The 13,801-nt window shown below is 38.6% G+C and overlaps 1 protein-coding gene across 1 annotated transcript; it reads right to left on the reverse strand.

Moving 5' to 3' along the window:
- Positions 1–8,126: 8,126 nt before the first annotated feature.
- LOC131217340 (uncharacterized) lies at positions 8,127–13,535 on the reverse strand. Its single transcript, XM_058212254.1, has 2 exons — positions 13,333–13,535; positions 8,127–8,914 (listed from the first exon to the last, which is right to left on the reverse strand). Exons 1-2 carry the CDS (start codon positions 13,533–13,535, stop codon positions 8,365–8,367), a joined length of 753 nt encoding a protein of 250 aa, XP_058068237.1. The 3' UTR covers positions 8,127–8,364.
- Between the last annotated feature and the right edge of the window lie 266 nt (positions 13,536–13,801).

Consider the following 13,801-nt stretch of genomic DNA (forward strand, 5'->3'; position numbering starts at 1 on the left):
GAGAGAGAGAGTTTTCATTTTCAACAAGAGAGAGAGAGAGAGAGCTTTCATAAGAGACAGAGCTTTCGTGAGAGAGAGAGAGAGAGAGAGAGAGAGAGAGAGAGAGAGAGAACTATATTTAGAGGGAACAGATTGACTACTCCCCCTGTCACCAGCCCTCGTGGCTGGTGGTGAGTGCTCTGTGGGCCCCACCATGATATATGTGTTTCATCGATTCCGTTCATCCATTTTTAAAGATCATTTTAGGTCTTGATCCCAAAAATGAGAGGGATATAAATCTCAAGTCGATCGCACCACTGGAAAAACAATAGTGATTGGATATCCATCATTAAAATCCTCCTATGGCCCCCAAAAGGTTTTTAATGGTCGATGCTTATTGAACACTATTTCCTTTAACGTGGTCCACTTGATATTGAGATATACCTAATTTTTGGTTTCTTATGATAAAATGATATGGAAAAATAGATGGACAGAATGGATGAAACACATACATCATGGTGGGGCCCACAGAGCACTGAGTTATTGTAGTTGTAGCTATAGGCACGTGTAGCTATAGCTGTAGCTGTCAGGATTCCGAGTCAGCGAATTGCGACAAAGGAGATCAAAGTTATATGGGCCCCACAATGATGTATTTATTATATCTACACCGTTCATATATTTTTAGAGATCATTATAGAGCATTATCCAAAAAATGAATAATATCCAAAGATCATCTGGACCACACCATAAATAGCAGTAGAGATAATGATTTTCACCGTTAAACAATTCGTGTGGTCAACTTGATAGTTAAATCTTTCTTATTTTTTATCTCAAGCCTTAAGACGAGCTTGCCAAATGAATGGGCGGTTTGGACATAACACATACCTATGATCAAACCCATAGAACTTGCTAACGTCAATACAACAAAGTGCACCTCAATATGCACTTTCGTGTTGTGCACGTCAAGCCTACGGCTCAAGCTCTGAGTTGTACGAACGGTTCAAAGGAGATCAAAGTTATATGGGCCCCAAAGTGATGTATATATTATATCTACACCGTTCATATATTTTTAAAGATCATTATAGAGCATTTTCCAAAAAAATGAATAATATTCAAAGATCATCTGGACTACACCACAAATAGCAGCAGAGATAATGATTTTCATCGTTAAACAATTTATGTGGTCCACTTGATAGTTAGATCTTTCTTATTTTTTGTCTCAAGCCTTAAAGCGAACTTGCCAAATGAATGGACAGTTTGGATATAACACATACCCCATGATCAGACCCATAGAACTTACTAACATCAATATATCAAAGTGCACCTCAAGTCTGCACTTTCGTGCTGTGCACCTCAAGTCTACGCCTCGAGCTCTGAATTGTACAAACGGCTCAAATGAGATCAAAATTACATGGGCCCCACAATGATGTATTTATTATATCCATACCATTTATCCATTTTTCGTGATCATTTTAGAGCATTTGAAAAAAAATGATTCATATCTAAAGCTCAAATGGACCAAACTGAAAATAGCAGCTGGGATAATGATTTTCACCGTTAAAAAATCCGTAGGGCCCAGCATAACGTTTATTTTCTATCTAATTATGTACAATTTAAATCGGTTTGAGTCAGGTGACACGAACTCGGTCCCAGATCGAATTGACTTCGGGTCAGGCCGTTGAGATTTCGGATCGGATCGAGTTGGACCCAATCTGATCCGACTCGGTTCGATGCCCAGCTTTGCCTGCGAAAGCCTTTAGCAGGATCTTCTTGCGAAGGTAAGTTAGGGGGGACCCACCATAATGTTTATGGGATATCCACCACGCCCATTAGTTTTGCAAGATCATTTTAGGCGATGAGCTCAAAAATGATCTAAATCCAAAAATCAAGTGAGCCGTACATCAGGTAAATGTGTGTAGGTAAATTCTTACCGTTGAAACCTTCCTAGGTCCATAGTGTTTTTTATATACCATCCATACCATTCATAAAGTAAATTCTACTAGGATTAACTGAAAATATAAAAATTATCCTGATTCAAATCTTCTATGGCCCCACGCATTTTTCAATGGTGGATATTCAATCCTATGTTGTGTGGCCCATATGAGATTTGGATTTCCGTCGTTTCTTATACTATCATGATCTTGCAAAACTGATGGACGTGGTGGATTTCCCATAAACATCACGGTGGACCCCACCTAACTTCCCATCGGAGGAAGTTCCTGCCAAAGCCTCTAGGCTTCGCGCCTAGGAAATCTGCATCTGCTGTCCTTGTTTCGTGCTTCCAGCTCTACCTTATCATCTTCCGACAAAGAAAGCCACGGACGCGGATTAGCTACCGACAGAATGAGTAGCGAGACTTAGTACTGAAGTGACGTCACCAAGTTCGGTAGAACCTCGCATTATGTATGTGTTGTATCCACACTGTCCATCCTTTTGGAGATATCAATTTAGGGCATGAGCCAAAGAATAAGTCATATCCAAAGCTATAGTGGACCCCACCACAGAAAACAGTGGAGAGAGTAACGCCCACCATTAAAATTTTCTATGGGCCACAAAAGTTCTCGATCAAGCTGAAATTTGTGTTTTCCCTTCTTTCACGTGTCTTAACTTACAAACACATTGGATCTTAGATAAACATCATATAAGACCTTAGGAAGGTTTCAACAGTGGCCGTCACTCTTCCCACTGTCTCTTGTGGTGGGGTCCATTCCAGAATTGGATCAAACTCATTCTTTGTCTCATTCACTAAAATGATCTCCGGATGGATGGTATGGATACAATATATACATCATGGTGGGTCCTGCAGAACTTGGTGACGTCACTTCATTAAAGAGTCTCGTTACTCAACCCGTGAGTATCTAATCCGCGTCGGAAAGCGACGCCATCCAGGGAAACGGATTGGCTACCCACCCTGGCACTAGCCAATGGATAGTGTTCGGTAGTCTGTGCGCCCAAGCATGATTTATGTGTCTAATCCATGCAGACCATTCATTTTTTCAGATTTTATGTATGAAACCAACACTGAGGTAGATCAAAATCTCAAGTGGGCCATACTGTTGATTGAACTCTCACCATTAAAAACTTTTTGGGGCTCCAAAAGTTTTGGATGAAGCTAACATCTGTTTTTTGCCTTCTTCTAGATCTGTATGACCTAATCTTGGTTGGATGTCAAATAAATATTACAGTGGACCCTAAGAGGATTTTAACGGTAGACATTCAATCACTACTGTTTTTCCCTGGTGTGGTCCACCTGAGATTTTGATCTACCTCATTTACTATATAAAATATTAAAATGATATGCAAAAATGTATGGACTGTGGATAAAACATATAAATCATGGTGGGCCTACATAACACCGACTACTAGTCTACTAGCCACCTAGCTGGTGGCAGCATCACTGGCCAAACCGCGTCCACGACAAAAGTATGATTTGACTGGAATAGCTCCCGGAGCGGACACAGATTTCCTGCCTGAAATTCCTGCACTGGAAACCTAGGCAGGGCCCACTGTAATGTTTTTGAGAAATTCACCCTATTTATCTGTTTTATGAGCTCATTTTAGGACTTGACACCAAAATTGAGCAGTATCCAAGACTCGAGTGGGCCGTAATAAAGTGAAAAGCAGGTAGGAAAATTCCTACCATTGAAACTTCCCTAGTGTGATTTTTACATGCCATCCATACTGTTCATAGCGTCATTACTACTGGGATTAACTGAAAACACAAATATTAGCCTGATTCAAAACTCATGTGGCCCACGAATATGTCTAACCGTGACACCCTGATCCATAGCTCAACTGGTAGACTGAGCGGAGATACCTCATTTCAACACTTGAGGTTCCCTAGTGGGGGTGGCTAACAGTGGAGTGTGTACTAACAAGCTAACCCAAAATAAAAATAAAAATTTGTCTAACCGTGGACGTTCAATCCTCACATTTTCAGCCATTTGAGCATAAGATCCAGCTCATTTTTACATTTTTATCCTAAAATGAGCTCACAACTAACAGTGGAGTGTGTACTAACAAGCTAACCCAAAATAAAAATTAAAATTTGTCTAACCGTGGACGTTCAATCCTCACATTTTCAGCCATTTGAGCATAGGATCCAGCTCATTTTTACATTTTTGTCCTAAAATGAGCTCACAAAACAGATGAACAAGATAATTTTCTCACAAACATTACGTTGGGCACGAACCCTGCCTACACGGTCCATTGACAAGAAGTCTAGACCCGAGCCCGACCTGTGACCCAGAAGGCACTGACATGTAGGCCCAACCCATTAGATGAACGTGATGAGGTCGATCACCGTCTTCCTCAAGAATAACTACTTCCTATCTATGAAGCTTCTCGGGACTCCTCAAAGAGACTTCTTAAATCTACGAGGAAAAAAGCAAAAATAATAGAAATAATATTCTAAAAAATTCACAAATTGATTGATGAATGAATAAAGGAGTTTACACCCCTTTAACTAAGGATACTAAGCCATGAAGAAGTTTCGGAATCAAAACTAAAACTAAAACTCTTATATATCGCAACTTATTATAAACAACAAACTTACTATTTGTAGCCAGTCATGATGTCTACCAATGCACATGGTTTTCGACCAAAAATAGTAAGTGTCTTATTTGGCTGCACCACGACGTTCCCTAACTATTCAAAGCACTTTTCATGTTCAATGCAACTACTAAAGCCCAATGGATGATGAGTTATACTCAAACTAAAACTTACTATAAATTGTAAAAATGAAATTAAAATAGGAATTCGACCATCAAGCTGATGGTATTTTGCAAATTTGGCGCAGCATAGTGGGTTGGGTGGCTAAACTAGCTCGTCCTACCCTAAAATCATACATGGTCTGACCGATATAGCTCATTCCAGTTTGTAAGATACATCCATTTGAAGTTTTGACGGTCTAGATCACCTCCGTCTCCGATCTGGCTTTTTCTGGTCCATCTGGGCCATGAAACTGTCAGCAACCCACTCTACATCAAAAACTCTGTGGAGCCCACATTGATGTATGTGTCTTATCCCACCACCCATCCGTGTTACAAGCTAATTTTAAGGCATGAGTCTAAAAATGAAGCATATCCAAAGCTCAAGTGGTCTATGACACATGAAACAACAGAGATTAAATGCCCACACTGAAGTTTTGTATCATGCTGATATTTGTGTTTTACATCCATCCATGTCTGTGTGACATTATGAACAGGTTGGATGACAAATTAACATCACTTTGGGCATTAGAAAGGTTTCAACGGAATGTCATTATTCCACTGTTTCTTATGGTGTGGCCTACTTTAGATTTGAATATGGGCTCTAAAAACACACGACCGGTGTAGATAAGATACATACATCACCGGTGGAGCCTACAAAGTTTACTCAGTCTTGGCACGCAATATGCTTCCAAATTGACTATTCAAATTGAAACACGGAAGATGACCATTGGAATTTACCATTGAAATTGAAACGTGGATGCTAACACGATGCGTCCTACAATGGAAATTGATTGGACCGCCACATTCACCAAGAGGGTGGGGTGTTTGGATAGTACATTTCTTTACGTAAGCTACTTATGCATCCAATAGGTTAATCTTGGTATCTGCATAATTATTAGCATTATTACATATAGCATTACATTATATAAGCTACTTATGCATCCAATAGGTTAATATTGGACCCACTTCGGCCTTGTGTTCATTGTTAACCGTACATAGTGTGGGGCCTACCTTGTTACATCCTTAAATTTTTGAGTCTCGTAGGCAATATGAGAAGTCGAGTTTCCGAGTGTTAACCCACTTCGGCCTTGTGTTCATTGTTAACCGTACATAGTGTGGGGCCTACCTTGTTACATCCTTAAATTTTTGAGTCTCGTAGGCAATATGAGAAGTCGAGTTTCCGAGTGTTAAGATGAATACATTGAGTACCATATCCCTCTATATTTCTTGACATTTATTACATTCACAATAATATGGCATTCCTGTCGTACAATACAGGAGGGTAATCTTATTCCAATCAACTAAGCTTAAAAGCAATCAAACTCAATCAAGTGGTGTTCTAGTTTGTTCTCCCAAAAGGTACTTATTACATTTTAAAATTTAAATCAACAACTAAAACTAAGGAAAACTAAAACAAGGTAAATCAAGGTTGAGCTGCCTTAGCTCCATCGTCGTTCATTTGTTGCCACAAACTAACGTACTCCTCTTCTATGAGTTCGTTTATGGGATCGTCACTTGCATCATCTAAGTATATTTGGATGGTGTTAATCGTTATCATAGTGAGGCAAATCTGTTTGAGGAATAAAGGAAGCACACAAAGATGAATCAAGCAAAGTATTCCAATCGCTCAATTAAATCCAATCATAAACATTCTGAATGTAACGTGGAAAATTCCTTACAGAAAAAAATAAATAAATTAGGGCACAGAGTGATATAATGCACTATGAAAACATAAAATTATAAGAGAAATATTATCCGATCCAAATAAGCATCGAATCTCCCCAAGTTATGCCCTTGAAACCCTTGAATGAATTAGCTAGAAAGCTCTCGATATTCCTTAATACACCCAAATTCTGATCACACACACATATATAGCTTTTATGGGAATCACAATTGAAATTGAAAACAAATCCCGCACTTGTGTAATTCCGCGCGCGTGCTCAATGACATCCTTGATCCACGTCGTTAAGATTATAGATATTCGTGATTGTGATTTATCATACTTCAAAAAGATTAAATATTGTATTGACTACCACGATCCAATATCAATAATTTTGATGGACCAGATCTGACAAATATTGCTCATAATTATCCAATAATGATGTTTTGAAATTCAATAGGTTGCTCATTAGAAACCTTAATTTGAAGCAGATACGTTTTATAAAATATTTTTTAATAAAATAAAATAAAATATTTTGTTTTCATTCAAAAATCAGTGTAACCCAAGTAAGAGAATATAAAACTCCTATTAGGTGGGTCATATGTGATCATAATTTTGATATGACCGTTGGATTATTTAGATTTAGTAATTCAATAGCCTTATTATAGTTGTGATCGCTACGTATAGGTTTATGAGGGATGTTTGAATTGTAATCTCTAAACGTGGTTATTAAAACGGAGTACGATGGGTAAGCTTCTACGTCCATCTTTCCTATAAATACATATCTTAGTCCCTCATCCACTCCACGTAAACGGAAAATTATCTATCTCCATCGAGAGATTTTTTTTAAGGTGTAAGGTACGAAAGATTAATATCTCCTCTCCGCGATATTGCAGCATCGGAACTATCTTCGCACATAGGTACATATGTAAGATTTCAATTTGGAATCTCAATTATTCATGCATTCATGAACGATCTGTCAATTCTACTATTAAAATTACGTAAAAATTATAGAATTTTTTAATGGGAATTCTTTGGCACTTTTATTGTTCAACCTTCCCATTAATATGGGCCTTCACCTTGACAATATCTTCACAGGCCGTTGATTTGAAATGTAGGTTTTCTTCTTTTTTTTTAAATCTTGAAAATCCTTTCAGCCACCTCAATCATTGTATTTAGTCAGCCAATTTGGATTACTGAAGATTACTGAATATGACCCTAAATCGAACGGCCTCAATCACCTCCCTAGTGAAAGAAATGAAAAGTGATAGGTGTGTCCGTCTGATGGGTCTGATTTTTAAAATATAAGCCAACCATGGTAGGGACAATTATATGAAGGGCCGTGATCAATATATCATAATGCCACCTGTACTATATAGAGAGATGGCCCTACCATATTTCCTTCTTCCATCTCTACTACACGATCTTCCAAGAACGCGACATGATATGACTATTGAAATTGAAACATGGATACTGACAGGGAATGGATCCTACATGCATACTACGCACTTCCAAAGGACATTCACTAACTGGGCCTTGACAAACGGGCCTGATACTCCATACCAAGCCTAGCCTTAGGTGGGCCGATCCTCAAATCCTGACAAGCCAGCTCGTCCCATTGACAGTCCTAGTTGAGCTTTTGGCTTTCAGTTTTTTGTTTGATTTACAATCAAGCTGGAGTTGGACCTAGCATTAAGGCCCACAGGCCCAGGTATACACTTAAGAAAAGAAGGAGAAAATAAAAGGCTACATTGAAATATTTTTACCAAATCAGGTTCTCAGGTGATTTACTAGAACTACCATGCAAACTAACCATCACTGAAACAACGGATCAGATTAAATAAAAAAGTGGGCCATACATAGATGACCCAAAATTGAAAAATCAAACCGATTAGACAATCCAATACATCCCTTACCACCCTACATATAAAATTTACATCATTAACACACTAGTATATATAAACTTATGGAATTGAGAGTCCTGAAGTAAATATGAAACAAATATAAACCAAACTACTCCCATTTGGATTGAATTAGATGAGTGTGATTAAAATCATATGTTAGAACCAAACCCCCATCCATCCTTCTCAAAACAAACCTCTCCACTAACATATAACAACCAAACTTCCTCCATCCATTCACTCCTCCAAACTCTTCCACCCTCTCCACCTTCAAATCTCTCTCTTTCCCATCCCATTTCATTCTATTTACAACTGCCATACTCAATCCCACACTAGGTGGACCACTTAACCACATCATCCCATCAACCACACGTGTGGCGGCTTCCTGACCGGTGACCTTTGCTGTCTCCCTTCTCACAGTTGTGTTCACTGCCACCGCATTCTGTTCGGTGCCATGGTTCTCACACATGTGGATCTTATCCCACATCTGTTCAAGATACATTTCATAAAACATGGACTTTTTCATTTGATCTTTTGATCTAGTACCAACTTCCTTAATGAACATGAAAGGGATGTACCACTTTCCTACTACAATGCTAGTTGAATGTCTGTGTGAGATTGGGAAGTCGCGCGAAGAGAGTGATTGACACCATGAGCTTCGCCTAGTTGGAAGTTGCGGGGAGTTTTTGCGTACACCTCCCACCCTTTTCTTCTCAAGAACAATGGAGGGAGCCCGTCTGGCGCGACGGATTTTCCAACGAAGCGACCACTATGTCGGCGAATGATCTCTACCTGCTGATATATATCCCTATAGTCTAGAGCTCTTGGCTTCACATCATTGACACACATGCAAAAACAATATGTGAGGATGTCGTCCTGTGAACATATGCATGCCTTTCTGAAAAGCCCATCAAAACATACTCACGGTTAGAAATGGTGAGGTCTTGCTGGAGCACATACAAATTTGTGAACTGGGTGCTTCTAAAATCATCTCATTCAGACCCTGAAAACCTAGCCAACAAGTCATATTATTAGTGAATTGGGGATCCAATAGGGGAAATGGAGAATTATGTGAGAATCTAAACACACCCTGAAAAGATTTTCGTAGACGTAGTTAAATAGTTCATCGGTAGCGGAAGTTGTAACATGGCACATATGTGCAAGATGCAAGCCGTTCATGCTATTGCAGAAATGCAAAACCACAAAAGAAAAAGAGCCAAACCAAAATCCAAAAGTCAAAGGAAAAAAAAAAAAAAAGCAAGAGAGACAATATACCTATATTCATTGTGTGCATCCATTGTATGCTTGGTGTTTTTCCACAACTAATATATATATATATATATATATATATATATATATATATATATATATATATATATATATATATATATATATATATAGGTGGGGTCTAACACAAGCATGAACTAGTACATGAATCAATCTAGCCCACTCATTTGGTTGGTGGGCCATACTAATATGGTCCAACACTTTTTTTAAAAAAAAAAAATTAATGTTACAAAGATCACATAAACAAATACAAAATCAAGGTCTAAATTGTGACTTGGCTGCATTTTGGCTCATGACTATTGTAAAAAGATGGAAAATTAATTTGGGATTTGGGATCTCTGTTGCGCAGCACGCCAACAACACTAGTGAACCGAGATCCAATCTTCGGTCTCATCCACAAATGATAAACAAAATGAAATATAATCTAGAAGTAGAATCAAAGCATACCAACAAACCACAAGACAAAATATACGTGGAAAAACCCCAACAAGGATTATAAATAAATAAAAAAACCATGGGTGTAAACTTCCACTATGAAGAAAGCGATATTACAGGCAATATACTAACCTTTTGCCCTTAGATGTATAAAAGAAAACCCTTTGTGTACACGTTAGAATATCTTAGAAAAGCCCTAGGAACCCCTATTTATAGTTTAAGAAATTTTCTTTCGCACCTCTGTGAAAACCGCCTTAAATTTACGCAGTCCACACCAAATCCGTGAAGAATCTGCGTAAAACTAGTTAAGAGAGGTCCTCGACTGGTCGAGCATGGGCCTCGACTGGTTGAGCACCATGGACCAAAAATAAATTTTACATGCTAGACTTTGAGTCGAGCGAACCCTCGCCAGGTCCAGTGGGCCACTCGACCAGTCGAGCAGCCCACTCGACTGGTTGAGTAGTCCTGTTCAGATGTGGCTCCACATCTCAACAATCTCCCACTTGGAAACACATCGCCATAAACCTTTGTCTTCTACATACGGAGTGCACCACCTCCCCGTCTTCAAGCCTGAAGACCAATCAAATCTGAATAGAGCTTCAGCTTCTCCCGTGTGACTGCCTTGGTCAGCATATCCGTAAGATTCTCACTTGTATAGATTTTCTCTAAAGCAATCAATTCATTTTCTAGTAACGAACGTATGAAGTGATATATGATGTCAGTATGCTTGGTCCTTGAATGAAATATTGAATTCTTAGCCAAGTGTATTGCACTCTAACTATCACTGTACAACTTACAATCTACTTGCTTATTTCCCAACTCTTCCATGAAACATTGCATCCACACCATCTCCTTGTACGCATCTGTAGGTGCAACATATTCTGTTTCCGTTGTACTGATAGATACTATTTTCTGCAACTGAGAGACCCAACTGACTGTAGCACTATTCAAAGTAAAGACATACCATGTAGTGCTTCTTCCGCTGTCGATATCTCCTGTCAAATCTGAATCTACGTAGCCTTGTAGCTTGATTTTCAATCCTTCATAACACAACCCTACATCCGTAGTACCTACCACGTATCTAAGGATCTTCTTCACAACTTCCCAATGTTCATTCTTGGGGTTGTCCATGAACTTGCTAACAACTCTCACTACTTGAACAATGTCTGGCCTCGTGCTCACCATAGTATATATGAGACTCCCAATAACTGACGCGTATATGACTTTAGCCATGTAATCCTGTTCCTCCTGCGTCTTTGTACCTTACTCCTTAGAAAGCTTAAAGTGCTTGGCTAATGAAGTGCTAACCGACTTAGCATCTCCCATACTGAATCAATCATGTACCTTGGTTATGTACTCTACTTATGACAAAACCATTTTTTTATTTTCTCTGTCACGCTTTATCCTCATACCTAAGATTTATTTTACAGTTCCTAAATCCTTCATGACAAATTCTCATTTTTTAAGTCTGAGATGTCCTTCATGTTTGATTTGGCTACAAGCATATCATCTACGTATAGAAGAAGAATGATGTACAACGTATCAAACTTCTTCAAACAGCAATAGTGGTCTGCATGATATCTCCTAAAACTGTTTTCCGAAATGAAACTGTCAAACTTCTTGTACCACTGCCTCGGGGCCTACTTCAGTCCATATAGACTCTTCTTCAGTCTACACACCTGCTTGTTCTCCTTTCTTGGTGCAACGTATTTTGTCGGCTGATGCATGTATATCTCTTCTTCAAGGTCCCTATAAAGAAAGGCGGTCTTAATATCTAGCTGCTCTAAATGTAAGTCCTCTATAGCTACTATACTCAAGACCATGCGAATCGTAGACATTTTCACCAATGGTGAAAATATTTCAGTGAAGTCGATAACTGTCTTTTGTTGGAACCCTTTCACAACCAATCTGGCTTTGTACCATTTCGAACCATCGTGCTCCTCCTTCAGTCTGTAAACTCACTTGTTATGAAGAGCTTTCTTACCCTTATGTAGAGTGACTAGCTCCCACGTATGATTTAACTCCAGAGAGTCTATCCCATCATCCATAGCCTGTTCCCACTTATAATTGTTATGACTCTTCAAAACACTCATATAAGAAAAGTAAGTATCGGACTTTGAGTCTCCTCTCCCGAGTAGACCTCCTCACAACCGGCGTATGCGAATCTGCCTCATTATGCTCCTGTGCCTATTCATCTTGTGGCAATGTAACACCCATGTCCGGCAACTCTTTCAACTCTACGAATTCTTTCTCATTGGCCTTATTTTGCTATACACTATCCTTATACATCATTTTTTCATTGAAGACTACGTCTTTACTTCTGATGATTTTTCGGTTCTCTGTATCCCAAAAACGGTAGCCAAAATCATGCTGCCCGTAGCCTATAAACGTGCACTTCTTGGACTTCGCATCCAGCTTGTTTCTCATGTGCTTTATATCAATATGAACATATAAAGTGCAACCGAACACTTTAAGATGTGCAAGGTTCACTTCTATTTATGAGATATGCGGCAATATTCACAGCATCTACCCAAAATGTATTAGGCAACCCTGCATATAACCTCATGCTCCTGGAGCATTCAAGGATGGTACTGTTAATGCCCTTAGCCACACCGTTCTACTGCGATGTCCCTGGAATCTTTTTTTAATGTTTGATTCCATTTGCTGCACAATATTCCTCAAACCTCTTATGCATTAAATGAGTAGAAACTTGAATCAACTACATGAGACATAGTAGCTAAAGTAAAATAATTTACGATCCAAACACAACCTAATATCGACATGGGTATCTTTCGAAGATTTTTCAGAACTCTAACAAAAGAAATTCCAAAATGAAAAATGAAAAACACAAACAATTTTGCTCTTAATTAGGAATTATCTTCCCTAAGGGAATAAAGAAAAAAGATGAGCTGAATGAGGGAAGACTCCTACTTCCATTAGGACCATGGTTTTAAATATCAGCCAATACACGTCGTCTATCAATTGTCACCCTACGACAAATCAATACGTATTGTCTATCAAACAAAATTCTCAAGAAAAAAAAATATACATATTTGGTTATTTACTTAGTCCTTAAACAAATATTAACCTTATTTATCAATACATTTAAACGTTTTTTAATTGAAAAAAACAAATATATAGAATAGAATATACATTTCATAATATCGACAATAAAATACATATCCTGTAGTCACCGATACAAATACGCTACACAATAATTTGAACCATGTTAGAAATATTTTTCTGTCTTTTCTAATCCCTTCTATTTTATTTCTGATTGTGATCATTAGGAGATCTTAGTCTAATGCAAAATCTATACAAAACAAACACAATATTAAACTAAAAGTAACTGAATTACCCTTTGTATTTCCCAGTTGCCCGTATAACATAGTACCGATTGGAAGACAACGGGTGATTGAGAACTGGGATGAAGTAGGCCTTATCGCTGTGCACCGTCCGGCTCTCGCCATCTTGCTGGGTGTAGCGGACCCTTAGGATCTTGTTCTGAGGGAAAGGAAGGTTTTGGATCTTATTATCTTTACACAGCCCCCAGCAACACATCGCCTCCACCTCAGATTCTTCATCGGTGTGCGACTACCAAATGACCGGAATTCGGACCTTCCAGTGGCTGGATAAGGGCAGCTTCAGTAAATTTTAAGTAGAGGGAAAGAGGCCATGTCACATACATATTTTTGTACTTCTACTGAGGACTCTTCACCTCCGTTATCTTTCACTTCCTTCTTCCTTGCTTGCTAAGATATATAAAGGCATGAAATTAAGAAGATGTTCAATATTTCATTGGACAACCAATCCCATTGATAGGATTT

This window comes from Magnolia sinica, chromosome 10 (genome assembly GCF_029962835.1).
Source record: "Magnolia sinica isolate HGM2019 chromosome 10, MsV1, whole genome shotgun sequence".
In the NCBI taxonomy this organism is placed as follows: domain Eukaryota; kingdom Viridiplantae; phylum Streptophyta; class Magnoliopsida; order Magnoliales; family Magnoliaceae; genus Magnolia; species Magnolia sinica.